At 39.9% G+C, this 13,444-nt stretch overlaps 1 protein-coding gene and 8 non-coding genes across 9 annotated transcripts; 3 read left to right on the top strand and 6 right to left on the bottom strand.

The window, feature by feature from the left end:
• The first annotated feature begins 51 nt into the window (after positions 1-51).
• Positions 52-123, top strand: Trnae-cuc (transfer RNA glutamic acid (anticodon CUC)). Its single transcript has one exon. It is a non-coding gene; the product is annotated as a tRNA-Glu (tRNA).
• A 203-nt stretch (positions 124-326) lies between these two features.
• Trnag-ucc (transfer RNA glycine (anticodon UCC)) lies at positions 327-398 on the bottom strand. Its single transcript has one exon. It is a non-coding gene; the product is annotated as a tRNA-Gly (tRNA).
• Positions 399-463: 65 nt separating this feature from the next.
• On the bottom strand, positions 464-581 carry Trnal-caa (transfer RNA leucine (anticodon CAA)). Its single transcript has 2 exons — positions 544-581; positions 464-508 (listed from the first exon to the last, which is right to left on the bottom strand). It is a non-coding gene; the product is annotated as a tRNA-Leu (tRNA).
• Positions 582-1,129: 548 nt separating this feature from the next.
• On the top strand, positions 1,130-1,201 carry Trnae-cuc (transfer RNA glutamic acid (anticodon CUC)). Its single transcript has one exon. It is a non-coding gene; the product is annotated as a tRNA-Glu (tRNA).
• Positions 1,202-2,900: 1,699 nt separating this feature from the next.
• Trnag-ucc (transfer RNA glycine (anticodon UCC)) lies at positions 2,901-2,972 on the bottom strand. The gene has a single exon. It is a non-coding gene; the product is annotated as a tRNA-Gly (tRNA).
• Positions 2,973-3,037: 65 nt separating this feature from the next.
• Trnal-caa (transfer RNA leucine (anticodon CAA)) lies at positions 3,038-3,155 on the bottom strand. The gene is made up of 2 exons: positions 3,118-3,155; positions 3,038-3,082 (listed from the first exon to the last, which is right to left on the bottom strand). It is a non-coding gene; the product is annotated as a tRNA-Leu (tRNA).
• A 549-nt stretch (positions 3,156-3,704) lies between these two features.
• Trnae-cuc (transfer RNA glutamic acid (anticodon CUC)) lies at positions 3,705-3,776 on the top strand. Its single transcript has one exon. It is a non-coding gene; the product is annotated as a tRNA-Glu (tRNA).
• Positions 3,777-3,979: 203 nt separating this feature from the next.
• Trnag-ucc (transfer RNA glycine (anticodon UCC)) lies at positions 3,980-4,051 on the bottom strand. The gene has a single exon. It is a non-coding gene; the product is annotated as a tRNA-Gly (tRNA).
• A 6,082-nt stretch (positions 4,052-10,133) lies between these two features.
• On the bottom strand, positions 10,134-11,784 carry LOC130698702 (uncharacterized). The gene is made up of 2 exons (XM_057521386.1): positions 11,641-11,784; positions 10,134-10,901 (listed from the first exon to the last, which is right to left on the bottom strand). The coding sequence occupies exons 1-2, from the start codon at positions 11,782-11,784 to the stop codon at positions 10,134-10,136; spliced, it is 912 nt and encodes a 303-aa protein (XP_057377369.1).
• Positions 11,785-13,444: the final 1,660 nt, after the last annotated feature.

Here is a 13,444-nt window from a genome sequence, read left to right as displayed (position 1 = left end):
AGGGCGTTATTGTTAAATTATGCAGATTTGTGCAACAATAAGATATACTTATCCCATATTGTCTAGTGGTTAGGATACCTGGCTCTCACCCAGGAGGCCCGGGTTCAATTCCCGGTATGGGAATGACTATAAGATTTCTAAATTAATACTATCAAAAGTAATAGATGTATTTCTATGAATGTTCGACATGATTGCAAGTTCGTAATTCGCACAATACTATACTTTCCTCTTTGATTTTTCATTTCTTTGCTTTCCTATGCGTTTGTGTAACTTTGGAAAACAGTTTATAGTTGTTACTGATTTCTCTAATTAAATATTTATTAGATTGCGATGGCCGAGAATCGAACTCGGGTCGACTGCTTGGAAGGCAGCCATGCTAAACACTATACCACCATCGCGTATGACAACCCAACAGTTTTGAATAATAAATAAATTTACAAGGACATCGCCCAAGAGAAAATTGTGTCAGGAGTGGGATTTGAACCCACGCCTTCATTGAAGACCAGAAATCTGATGCATCTCTCTGAGCGGAAAGTTTATACACTTGAGTCTGGCGCCTTGGACCGCTCGGCCATCCTGACACGTGTTTATCCATGCCCATGGAACCACACAATTTCGATAAATCATGTTCCGTATTGCTTATCTGGCCTTGAATCGAAGTGCACCACAGGATCATCCGTCGACGTTGGTATCGAGCAGTTGTTTTCGTTACTGCGTTGTATTCCAAAAAGGGGGCTAGGTGTGGCTAATTACTGTTAAACGGGTTAATGTTAAGTTATGCAGATCGTTGCAACAATAAATTACTTAATTCCATTTCGTCTAGTGGTAAGTTTTTAGAGGGGTTTTCCAGTGGTAAGTAAACTTGTCTCGGGCTGGTGCATTTGAAATAAGTCAAAATAAGCGAAAGGCATTACAATGCAATAAAAGAGAAATAGATATTAAAAAGGGCATGCCAATCTACTGGGTAAGAGGTAAATACGTGGAGAGAGAGTTTTCCTCGTCTTCGGGGTTTGGTGCACCGTAGTGGAAGTGGGCACATACCGTTTCCGTAGATCCCATGATTGCCCTCTAGGGGAAAAGGGCGTTATTGTTAAATTATGCAGATTTGTGCAACAATAAGATATACTTATCCCATATTGTCTAGTGGTTAGGATACCTGGCTCTCACCCAGGAGGCCCGGGTTCAATTCCCGGTATGGGAATGACTATAAGATTTCTAAATTAATACTATCAAAAGTAATAGATGTATTTCTATGAATGTTCGACATGATTGCAAGTTCGTGCACAATTACGTATCTACAATTTACTAACACTTCTTTGATTTTTCTAATCTTCCTCGTTCACAAAATCCGGTTTTTATGCGTTTGTGTAAAAACTTTTGGCTAAATAAACAGTATCATTCTTTTTAATAGATGTAATTTTTTTTTTTTTTAAATAAATTTTCTCAGTAACCCTCCCTATCCCTTGAAGTTAACTACCTTCTAAGTTTTTGGGCGAAACGTGTACTTTCACACTTGGTCACCAGAGGCGGTGCAATGCAGCTTTTTCCCGTTAATGTTTGAAATTGCGGGGGGTTTAAAAAACATAAAGGCTATTAATCATATCAGACAAAGTGTTGTTCACTCTTAGTATTTTTTATTAAGAATTTTTATAAATAAAACAAATATCACGAATAATATGAGATCCTGGGTTCAATGCATGGAACTAAAATGACTACAAGATCTTCATGTACTTCTAACTTGAATATTCTTCCAATCTATCTTTTTAAAAAACGAAACTCTATAAAAGTCAATTGTTATACCAAAAATACGAAAGAATCAATCAATACCTAATTTTTCTTTTTTGTCTAAATAAGATAGAACTGCCTAATAATTTAAAAATTTTCACAGTAATATTTATCCATATGGATAAATACTTTGCGAAAATTTGATGTAGGTTTCTTTGTTATCTTTCCTTTGCAAAGGAAGAGCTCCCTTTGATGATATTGCCCCCCAGCACATAACAGAACCCCCGCCAAACTTTACTGTAGGAACTAAACATTCTTTTCTAAAGCGTTCCAATTTCCGTCTAACAATACGTTCATCGGTAAACAACACTTTACTCCATTGGCTGACTGTCCATTGCACATGTTCCTTCGCAAATTTTGCTTTTGAATGTTTAGTAAGAGGTTTTTTGCACGGCCCATTCATACCACTACTAATTAAAGAACTGTTGACAACGAAACCGGTGAATCGGTAGCGAGATTGAGTTCTTCCGCTAACACTGGCAATGTCTTACGTCGATCTCTTTTAGATAAAATGTGCAAATACTGTGCACTTTTCGTAGAAATTTTTGGCTTTTTATTGTATTTTCTTTTCCCTAAGTCGGTACACGTTTGAAATTCAATATCCGGTGGAACCACCTTGTCACATGTCAATAATTTTATATTTCTCTATGACTTTTAACTGTACACGAAATGAGATTTTGTATTGTTTTGTTATTTGAAATGAGTTTTAACTCAAGGTCATATTTGGTGCACGATAAAGTAATAGAAAAACGAATTCGTTTCCTAAAAAAAAATGATTGTCTAGCAAAAAGCTGCATTGCACCGCCTCTGGTGACCAGTTATGAAAGTAGTATTTTATCTATATTAATATTGTCTAGTGGTTAGATACCTGGCTAAAACCAGGAGGCCCGGGTTCAATTCCCGGTATGGGAACGACTATAAGATTTCTAAATTAATACTATCAAAAGTAATAGATGTATTTCTATGAATGTTCGACATGATTGCAAGTTCGTAATTCGCACAATACTATACTTTCCTCTTTGATTTTTCATTTCTTTGCTTTCCTATGCGTTTGTGTAACTTTGGAAAACAGTTTATAGTTGTTACTGATTTCTCTAATTAAATATTTATTAGTGTGCGATGGCCGAGAATCGAACTCGGGTCGACTGCTTGGAAGGCAGCCATGCTAACCACTATACCACCATCGCGTTGGACAACCCAACAGTTTTGAATAATAAATAAATTTACAAGGACATCGCCCAAGAGAAAATTGTGTCAGGAGTGGGATTTGAACCCACGCCTTCATTGAAGACCAGAAATCTGATGCATCTCTCTGAGAAGCAAGTTTGTACACTTGAGTCTGGCGCCTTAGACCGCTCGGCCATCCTGACATGTGTTTATCCATGCCCATGGAACCACACAATTTCGATAAATCATGTTCCGTATTGCTTATCTGGCCTTGAATCGAAGTGCACCACAGGATCATCCGTCGACGTTGGTATCGAGCAGTTGTTTTCGTTACTGCGTTGTATTCCAAAAAGGGGGCTAGGTGTGGCTAATTACTGTTAAACGGGTTAATGTTAAGTTATGCAGATCGTTGCAACAATAAATTACTTAATTCCATTTCGTCTAGTGGTAAGTTTTTAGAGGGGTTTTCCAGTGGTAAGTAAACTTGTCTCGGGCTGGTGCATTTAAAATAAGTCAAAATAAGCGAAAGGCATTACAATGCAATAAAAGAGAAATAGATATTAAAAAGGGCATGCCAATCTACTGGGTAAGAGGTAAATACGTGGAGAGAGAGTTTTCCTCGTCTTCGGGGTTTGGTGCACCGTAGTGGAAGTGGGCACATACCGTTTCCGTAGATCCCATGATTGCCCTCTAGGGGAAAAAGGGCGTTATTGTTAAATTATGCAGATTTGTGCAACAATAAGATATACTAATCCCATATTGTCTAGTGGTTAGGATACCTGGCTCTCACCCAGGAGGCCCGGGTTCAATTCCCGGTATGGGAATGACTATAAGATTTCTAAATTAATACTATCAAAAGTAATAGATGTATTTCTATGAATGTTCGACATGATTGCAAGTTCGTAATTCGCACAATACTATACTTTCCTCTTTGATTTTTCATTTCTTTGCTTTCCTATGCGTTTGTGTAACTTTGGAAAACAGTTTATAGTTGTTACTGATTTCTCTAATTAAATATTTATTAGTTTGCGATGGCCGAGAATCGAACTCGGGTCGACTGCTTGGAAGGCAGCCATGCTAACCACTATACCACCATCGCGTAGGACAACCCAACAGTTTTGAATAATAAATAAATTTACAAGGACATCGCCCAAGAGAAAATTGTGTCAGGAGTGGGATTTGAACCCACGCCTTCATTGAAGACCAGAAATCTGATGCATCTCTCTGAGAAGCAAGGTTTTACCCTTTTTTTTTTTTTGTGTAAAAATTACCTTTTATTATCGATTAATATTCATCATTGCTCAGCATAAGAAAAACAAAACAAAATAAAGTAAACAAATAAATATGTTCTTAGATGCAGACGTTGTCGGGGCAATAAAGAAAAATTTGGCAATGTTGGGTTTATCATAACAAAAATAAGCAAATGTATGGTGAATTTATGGTGGGATAATAAAAGAAAACAAAAGTAAACAAAGGCAATTAACATTTGAGGAAAATTTACAATACACAAAAATAAACAAAAATTTGACATATTGGGATAGAAATACAAACAAGAAAACCAAAATGATACTAAAATATGGAGCTTAATTAAAAGAAAAGGAAGGTGGAGGACTCATCTAGGGTTACAAAGTGATTTCCATAGGCTCTCTACTTCTTCTTGACTTGGGATCCTTAGGTGGCTTCTTGCTTTCCAGGTGATGAAGAGGTATGCAGCCAGAAGAGTAAAAGTTTGCCGGAGATTACCTATCGGCCCAAAATGGCCACGAATCAAATCTTCGTTTGTCGAACTGCAGCCCATTCGACGCATAGTTCCTTCCAACCAGCTCCAAACGGTGAGGCGTGCAGGACACTGGAACATCAGATGCTCATCGGTTTCGGGGTGTTGGTGGCAGATGGGACATAAGGCGTCCTTGGTGGGGTCTAACCGATGGCATCTGGTCCTGGTAGGGAGAAGTCGCTGGTTGAACAGGAACATGGTTTCTCTGATGTTACTTGGAAGGGCTGCAGTCTCCTTCCAGATTCGTGGCCAATCCAGATTAGGCCTCAGGATCTCCAGCTTTCCCGTTGTGGTCACCTCCAGGATCCAATGGTTATATGTTTTTCGGTGAACCATTGGATTCCCCTGCACCAGGACTGAAGAGGCGAAGAGTTGCTTGATTTGATGCAGGGGTTCCTGAAGGTAAAAGGGCCTCTTCATGACTGCTACAGGTAGGGTGTTGCCTTTGTAGAGTGGTAAGATGGTCCGGAGAGGGAAGGACATCCAATAACGAAGTAGAGAGCTTTCTGGACTAATGGGGCCTACAAGGATTCTATACAGGGGGCACAAGAAAAGGGAACGGTAAAAGAGTTGTGTGTGGACCATTCCCAGTCCCCCTTGGATGACAGAACGATAAGTTACAGTTTTCTTCGGCCTTTCTACTTTACCCATCCATAGAAACTTCCGGACAGCCTTTGAAATCTGGTCAGCCATACTTTGGTTACATGGTAGAACGTGTGCAATGAACACAGTTCTAGAGAGAGCCTTCGACTTAATGAATATCACCCTCTGGTAGAGGTTAAAACGTCGACAGGCATTCTCTCGCAGAATACCATTTAGAGGGCCGAATGCATCATTCCAGACCCTGTCAGCTGTCTCGGCTATAGAGTGGGAGAAATTAATTCCTAACAGGGACAATGTTGATGCCGACACAAGCCACTCAAGAGGCCAAATCAATCTAGAGCTCCAAGTCCCAAGTCCCAGGGCTTTCGTTTTCTTATTCATCCTTGCCTTTGTCCACTGACAGAATAAGTCAAGAACCTGTCCTGCCCTGGTAAAATCTTCGTCACAAGAAATGAAAATGGTGACGTCATCAACAAAGGCTCTGACAGTGAGTTTTTCATTAAATAATGATACGCCCTGGAGAACTTTAGATAAGCGCACTAGTAACGGCTCAATGTATAGCACGAAGAGATGAACAGATAGGGGGCATCCCTGGCGAATCGACTGAACATCATGAATCACCCCAGCCACCTCCGGTCCGTTGAGGATTGACATTCCTGTTACAGAATACATAGTCTGTAACCAACGGACGAAAGTGGTGGGATAGCCCATGACATCCAAAATCCTCCAGAGGACTTCCCTGTTAACCAGGTCGTAGGCCTTTTCAAAGTCAACTCCAACAATGGCAGCGCCCATACCCCGAATCGAAAAGTTGGAAGAGTCATGGCATCCCCGGTCCTCAACGTATTGGATGATATCTCTATAAAGACTTAAATTATCAAAAATCAATCTACCAGGTACCCCACCTTTTTGGTGAGGCCCTATGGTAGATGATAGTGTCTGCCTCAAACGTCTCGCTAAAACAGATGCCATGACTTTGTAGTCACAGTTCAACAGAGAAATTGGCCGAAAATTAGAAATTCCGCAAAGCCCTGATGACTTGGGAATTAGCCTGATCGCCGCTTGTCCCTGCGATGACGTCAGGTTTTCCCTTTCAAGTGTTGAGTATGAGTAAGTATATTAGACATGTTATTTGTACTTTGCATAACTGAGATGTATTATTTTGTTATAGAGAATAACACCACAAATAACTTCTTGAGGAAATACAGATAAATTAATATTCTTACAGTGATCCAGTCTTGACAGATAGAGAGAGAGAGAGTTAGAAATAAGAAATTACAGATGTATATATAGTAGTGAGGCAAAGGGTGAGTCTAAACAGCATCCTTTGTCTTGAGTCGGTTTCGGCAACTTATCGGGTTCCTTGGATTGCGCATTTATATTTCAACATCTCCTCTCAAACCAAGGAACCTGGGATTCAATGATTATTTTCACACATACCAAGACTTTCACGCATTTTCTCAAAATCGGGCTTTGGAAGGGATTTGGTCAGGATATCAGCTCTCTGTTCTTTAGAGGGTACAAACAAAACATTGATAACACCATCTTCTTGAAGGGAGCGGACAAAGTGATATCTAATGTCTATATGTTTAGTTCTCTGGTGGAATTCAGGATTATGAATAGAGCGGATCGCACTTTGATTATCACATAGAATAGGGACAGGTTGGTCTTCAGTTTCTCCAATTTCATACAGCAAGCACTTGAGCCAAACAGCCTCCTTGGAAGATTCTGATGCTGCGACATATTCGGCTTCTGTTGTAGACTGAGACACACATTTTTGTCTGCGGCTGCTCCAGGATACAAGACTACCATATACAAAGAAAGTGAATCCAGATGTAGAACAGCGACTGTCTATATCACCACCAAAATCGGCATCTGTATATCCAACAAGAGGTTGGTCTGAGTTTTCGCCAAGAAGGATTCCAAATTCGGTCGTTCCTGAAAGATAAGAAAGAATTCTTTTTACTGCACTCCAGTGTGCCCGGCCTGGATTTTGGCAAAATTTCGCGACTTGATTAACGGCATATGAGATGTCTGGTCTACAGGTAATGGACAAATAGAGAAGACATCCGACTGCTTCACGATATGGCACATGTGACATGTCGAGTTTCTCCTCTTCGGATGTTGGCGACATTTCTAAATTGAGACGAGTGCATGGATCAGCAGGAGTAGACATGGGGTTGCAGGTATCCATTTTAAACTTGACAAGGATTTTCTTGATAAATTCTGGCTGATTAATCAAGATTTTTCGTTGTTCTTGATCACGATGGATATCAAGGCCGAGGAAGCGGGTTGCTGGTAGACAGCGCATATCAAATTCCTTGGAAAGAAAGTCAATGATATGCTTTACATTGGACAGGCTGGATCCACACATCCCATCGTCTACAAAGATAGCAACAATTAGAATATCCTCTCTTCTTCGCCTATAATAAACGCAGGGATCAGATTCACATCTTGAGAGTCCGAATTCGACAAGAAACATGTTGAACTTCTCATTCCAAACTCTTGGTGCTTGTTTTAAGCCATAAAGACTTTTCTCCAGCAGGCATACATGATCTTCTTTTCCAGCTACTGCAAAACCTTCAGGTTGTTCCATGAAAACTTGCTCTTTCAGCTTTCCGCAAAGAAAAGCAGTTTTTACATCCAGCAGAGTGACTTCTAAGTTTCTGACTGCAATGATGGCGTAGCTTTGGGCAAAACCTTTTGCCACTAGTCTGGCTTTGTATCTTTCAGATACACCAGGATACCGGGTTTGATCTTGAACACCCATTTGCAGCCAATGATGTTTCTCTCCGTGGGCCGTTTTACAAGTATCCATGTTTCATTTGCCATAAGTGACTTGTATTCTTCTTCGATAGCCTTTGTCCATAGTTCAGCTTCATCACTTTTCATAGCTTCTTTGTAGTTTTTCGGCTCAAGGTTTTCAACTGGAGAAATAGAGATTGCCGCTTCCATCCCAAATGACGATTTCTGATTTTTCTTTGCTATGTTCCTCCTCCATTCTAAGAATTTTTCGTTGTGGACTGGAACTCGAGATGACTGACGTCGGGGTAGGGCTATTGCTTGCTGATCGGATCTTGATTCTGCTGAAATGCTTTCTTCTGTGTTTGAAGATTTTTCTGAACCCGTAGTATGTTCAAAACTTGCAGTTTGTTCTGAACTTGCGGTTTGTTCCAAACCCCTAATTGGCTCTGAACTTGCAGCCCGCTCTGCACTTGCAGGTTGTTCCGTGTCCACCATCTCCTCTGCAGACTCCATTTCCTCGACTTGACATTGTTGCTCTACAATTTCGGCCGGCTCGCCAGCTGTATTTGATGTCTCCGTCTGTTGAGTTTCAGCTTCTTTGATGTCTCTGGAAACAAGATGGTCAAAAGGCGTAGATATTTGTTGTTTGTTTACCTCGGGAATGATCCCATTTGACTCATCTACAATGACGTTTCGACTGATTTCGACTTTTCTCTTTGATGGGATCCATATTCGATAAGCTTTTGTGGACACACAGCAACCAACAAAGATGCCTTGCACAGCCTTAGGATCAAGTTTTCGTCGTAACGCATCAGGAATATGTACAAAGGAAACAGAACCAAAGATACGCAGGTGCGATACATCCGGCTTTACTCCATGCAGAATTTCATAAGGAGTTGCACTTCCAGTTCTTGATAGGATCCGGTTCTGTATGTAGACTGCGTAGGCGACTGATTCAGCCCATAGGTGATCAGGAACGTTTCGTGCAAGATACATACTGCGTGCTGCTTCCATTATAGTACGATTTGCCCTTTCGGAGACACCGTTCTGTTCTGGAGTATATGGGGCACTAAGTTCATGGTTGATTCCCATTTGTTCAAGCCATTCTTCAAATTCTCGATTCACATATTCTCCGCCATTGTCGGATCGTAGTGTGCAGATCTGTCGATTATGTTGATTTTTAAAAATGGCTACAAACTTCTTGAATTGATTGAGGGCTTCGGACTTATGTTGAAGAAAATATACCTCCGACCAGCCACTGAAGTCGTCCTTGAATAAAACGAAGTAACGAGATTTGTTTGGAGACATCGTTTGCATAGGTCCACAAATGTCAGAGTGTACCAGATCGCCTACATTGATACCTCTTCTTCTTCCACTTGGAAACGGCAGACGATGCATTTTACCAAGAATGCATCCTGTACATAATGATGATGGGAAGTTACTATGATTAATGTGGAGACCGCAAACTGCATTTTGACGTTCCATTTTCATGATGGTCTTGTTGTTTGTATGTGCGAGTCTCTGATGCCAAGTAGAGATTGACAGGCTGGTGGCGGCGTGTGACGTTGTTTGAATTTTTACAGTGAGATCAAGATAATATAGCTTTTCGTTGGCGCGTTTGCCAGTCATCTCTAACTTTCCGTGGCGAAAGAAAGTTACCATATCATCAGAAAAAATGGCTTCTATTCCATGTGCTGTGGCAGCACTGATAGAAAAAAGATTTATTCCTAAGCCAGGAACGTAAAGCACGTCAGTAAGTAGGAGGGATATTCCGATACTGTTAGTTACTTCCACATCACCCTTTCCTTCAGCTTGTAAACAAGTGTTTCCGATACCGAGGACCGAATGAGTTCCTTTCTTGATTGATTTGAAGTTAACAAGGATTGATCTTTTATCAGTCATGTGTTCAGATGAACCAGAGTCGGCAACAAAACCATAGGTCTCGAAGTCAAAGCTAGTTGACGATAGATAACTGTGATCTTGATCTGCTGGTTGGACTAGAAGTGAGAGATTCGCGTTTGCTTGATTTTGCTCTGCTTCATGCCTCAATCTCACTCTACAGTTTGAGACCTTGTGTGGACCAAGACCGCAATAACCACAAAGTTGCTGTTGATATGGTGGAACTCCCTCGTCCTCGATACGTTCCTCGAAATCCGCGACTACCTCCTCTTAAACCTGGGTATCCACCTCTTCTCGTTCCGCGTGGAATGAAGTAAGGTTGAGGTCTGCCGATCTGCTGATAAGGAAAGTATGCTGCCTGAGGAAGATTTCCGAATTGACTGGGATGGCTGTAGCTTTGAAAATTAGTTGCTGCATAGGCTCCGCCTTGTTGAGATGCATTCCCGTCTTGATTCGTAGTAAAGGCTTGAGAGATTGCTTCTTCTTCCTGAAGCTTTGCGAGAAGTAGCTTGACAGTTCTGCCTTCCTCGGGTGAGTTGTTCCATGTTGTGTAGAAATGACGATAGGTAGATGGGAGAGTGGACAGAATTTTCGACATTACTTGTGTCTCTAGTATTTGTTCACCTACTTCTTTGAGTCTTGACCACAGGAGTTCAATAGCAGTGACATGGCTTGTCATATTGTGTCCTTGTTTGTATTTATACTCAGTGAATTGTTGAAGTAAGATGAGCCTATTGTCAGCTGCATTTCGAGCATGTTGATTTCTGATCCTGTCGTACATATCCGCAGCAGTAAGAGATGTGCACAAGGTGTCACGAAGTTCGTCATCGGTCGTAGCGAAGAGATAATTCCTTGCAGTGACATCTTTCTCTTTCCATTTATTGATGAGATTGGCGTTTGTGACTATACCATTTTCTCCTCTAGTCTAAAATTTGTAATACAGTTTTTGGTTATTATTGTAATCTGTTTTAATAGTTTAACATTTGTGATGGTTGAAGTACGTAGATAATTACAAACTCATAGTCAGGTTTAAACAATTAAGTGAGTGATAAAATAGTTCAAAAATTTTTTTTTTTTTTTTTTTTTTTTTTTTTTTTTTATGTTTACTTGTATATAAAAGAAAAAAGGTTTAATTATCTGTTTTTCTAAAAAAGAATAGAAATATTTTCAAAATTGTTTTATGAGTTATAAATGCATTGATTGATTTGAATATGAGTGCATGAGTAAAGTCAAATTTATCTGTTTAGGTAATATTATGTTGTTTTCTACTCTTTGGAGTGCATGAGAAAAAAAAATCGAAATATCTGATTTTCTCGAAGTTACTATATTCTTTCTGATCTTTAAAGTCCATGAGTAAAATCGAAATATCTGATTTTTCTCGAAACAGAAAAGAAATAAGGATATGGTAACGTTTCTGTTTTAACTATTGAGCATAGTAATGATTGTTTGTATGCAAGTTAATTTCACAAAAATAATGATGTTCTGCATTAATATACTATTGACCAAAAAAAAAATTCCTGAAATATACAGCTACTGCAAAAAAAATCAATTTTACGATGAAAAAAAAAATTTTAGTATCATTTAAGTTTGCAATAGAGAATATGTTTTAACTTAAGATGTGTAATTGTTTTTGGCTCGCAATGTAAATTACTGTACAATATTACCTCTGCGGGTTTGAGTTCCACTCCATCAATGATGTCTAAGAGACCATGTTGTTCCAGAATTATCAAACCACACTTCCAACGGGGAAAATTGCTTCCATTGAACTTAGTTAGATGTCCAATATCCTTAAGAGATGAAGATTCCATTTCAATGTTACTCTTTTAGTCAGTGAGAGTTCTGGGCCCATAACCTGTTGAGTATGAGTAAGTATATTAGACATGTTATTTGTACTTTGCATAACTGAGATGTATTATTTTGTTATAGAGAATAACACCACAAATAACTTCTTGAGGAAATACAGATAAATTAATATTCTTACAGTGATCCAGTCTTGACAGATAGAGAAGAGAGAGAGTTAGAAATAAGAAATTACAGATGTATATATAGTAGTGAGGCAAAGGGTGAGTCTAAACAGCATCCTTTGTCTTGAGTCGGTTTCGGCAACTTATCGGGTTCCTTGGATTGCGCATTTATATTTCAACATCAAGGATATGATTAAGCATATCCAAGAAATGGGGTGCGATCACGTCCCAAAATTCTACGTAAAACTCGTAAGGAATGCCATCGGTGCCAGGGGATTTGTTTGACTTCATTGCTATTAGAGCAGCTCTAATCTCAAGAAGGGAAATTGGCGCTGTTAGGTTTGGGGTTGGCTTAAAGCAATCTCTTACTCCCTCAAGGAACTCAGTCTCTGCCAGTGTGTCAGGAGAAGGTTGATTTTTAAAAATCCTCGTAAAATGGGAAACAATCTCGGCTGAAATATCCTCCTTGGTCGATAAGCATGTGCCATTAGGGGCAATGATTTTATCAATGCGACACTTACTATAGTTTATTCTGGCTCTATTTACGTGAAAAATATTTGCTTCCTCAACTTGTGGCCCTTCGAAACAGCGGGAACGTATCCCATACCCTTTAAGTGTGCTCTCCTCCCAAGACTTTGAGAATTTCCTCAACTGGTGAAAGGCAACCCAATCAAAGGTGTCTGCTTCGGCCAACTCCTGAATGCAAGACTGATAGAAAAACTTAGTTTCTCTAATAAGTCTAGCTCTTTGCCTAGAATAATCTACCGAAATGCGCCTGATACCTGGTTTCAGGACACTCTCCCACCAATTTGCTACATTACTTTCCCTAAGAGGATGATTAGTGGATTCCTGTATGAAATGAATAACGTATTTCTGATAACCTTCTTCTGATAATATTGAAGTATTTAGTTTCCACGACCCGACAGAGGGTCTGCTACGATTCGGGAGATCGAGATTGCAAGTAAGCGTGGACTGTACTGACTGATGGTCGCTAATCGATAAGGATTGCAAACAAATATTTGAAAAATGTTCTGCAAATGATCGAGTAGCATAAATCCTATCAAGTCTAGAAGAACCGGAATGGTAATGAAAAGTGTGGCCCGGTTCACTATGATTTAGCTTTTTCCAGATGTCTACCAGATCAAGACCGGTAACCATCTCTTTTAAAGCATAGCTAACGACATTACTTGGGACAGGGGTGGATTGGATATTTTCCCTATCTTGGATGTCGTCAACGCAGTTAAAATCGCCCATCAACACGAAGGGCAGTCGAGTGGTAACTGAGTAGGCAGGAACGGTTTGACGAAGAAAGTTGTTTCTCTCGTTCTTAGCTTGCTTACCAGACGGGGCATAGATATTAATAAACGTAAAACATTTTACGTCAATGGAGATAAGCCTTCCGTCAGGTTCAAGAAGCAATCGAGAATATTCCAGACCATGCCTAATATGGACTGCTTGGAAGGCAGCCATGCTAACCACTATACCACCATCGCGTTGGACAACC

The sequence above is a fragment of the Daphnia carinata genome, chromosome 7, assembly GCF_022539665.2.
Source record: "Daphnia carinata strain CSIRO-1 chromosome 7, CSIRO_AGI_Dcar_HiC_V3, whole genome shotgun sequence".
NCBI lineage: Eukaryota > Metazoa > Arthropoda > Branchiopoda > Diplostraca > Daphniidae > Daphnia > Daphnia carinata.
The sequence above is the reverse complement of the archived record's forward strand: the minus strand, read 5'-3'. Positions and strand labels throughout refer to the sequence as shown.

Bases quoted from the DNA above. Each gene is read 5' to 3' on its own strand.
- LOC130698702 (XM_057521386.1), bottom strand. From the start codon at position 11,784: ATGGAATCTTCATCTCTTAAGGATATTGGACATCTAACTAAGTTCAAT. The intron at 10,902-11,640 runs GTAATATTGTAC...TACAAATTTTAG, and splicing joins TGGAACTCAAACCCGCAGAG to ACTAGAGGAGAAAATGGTAT.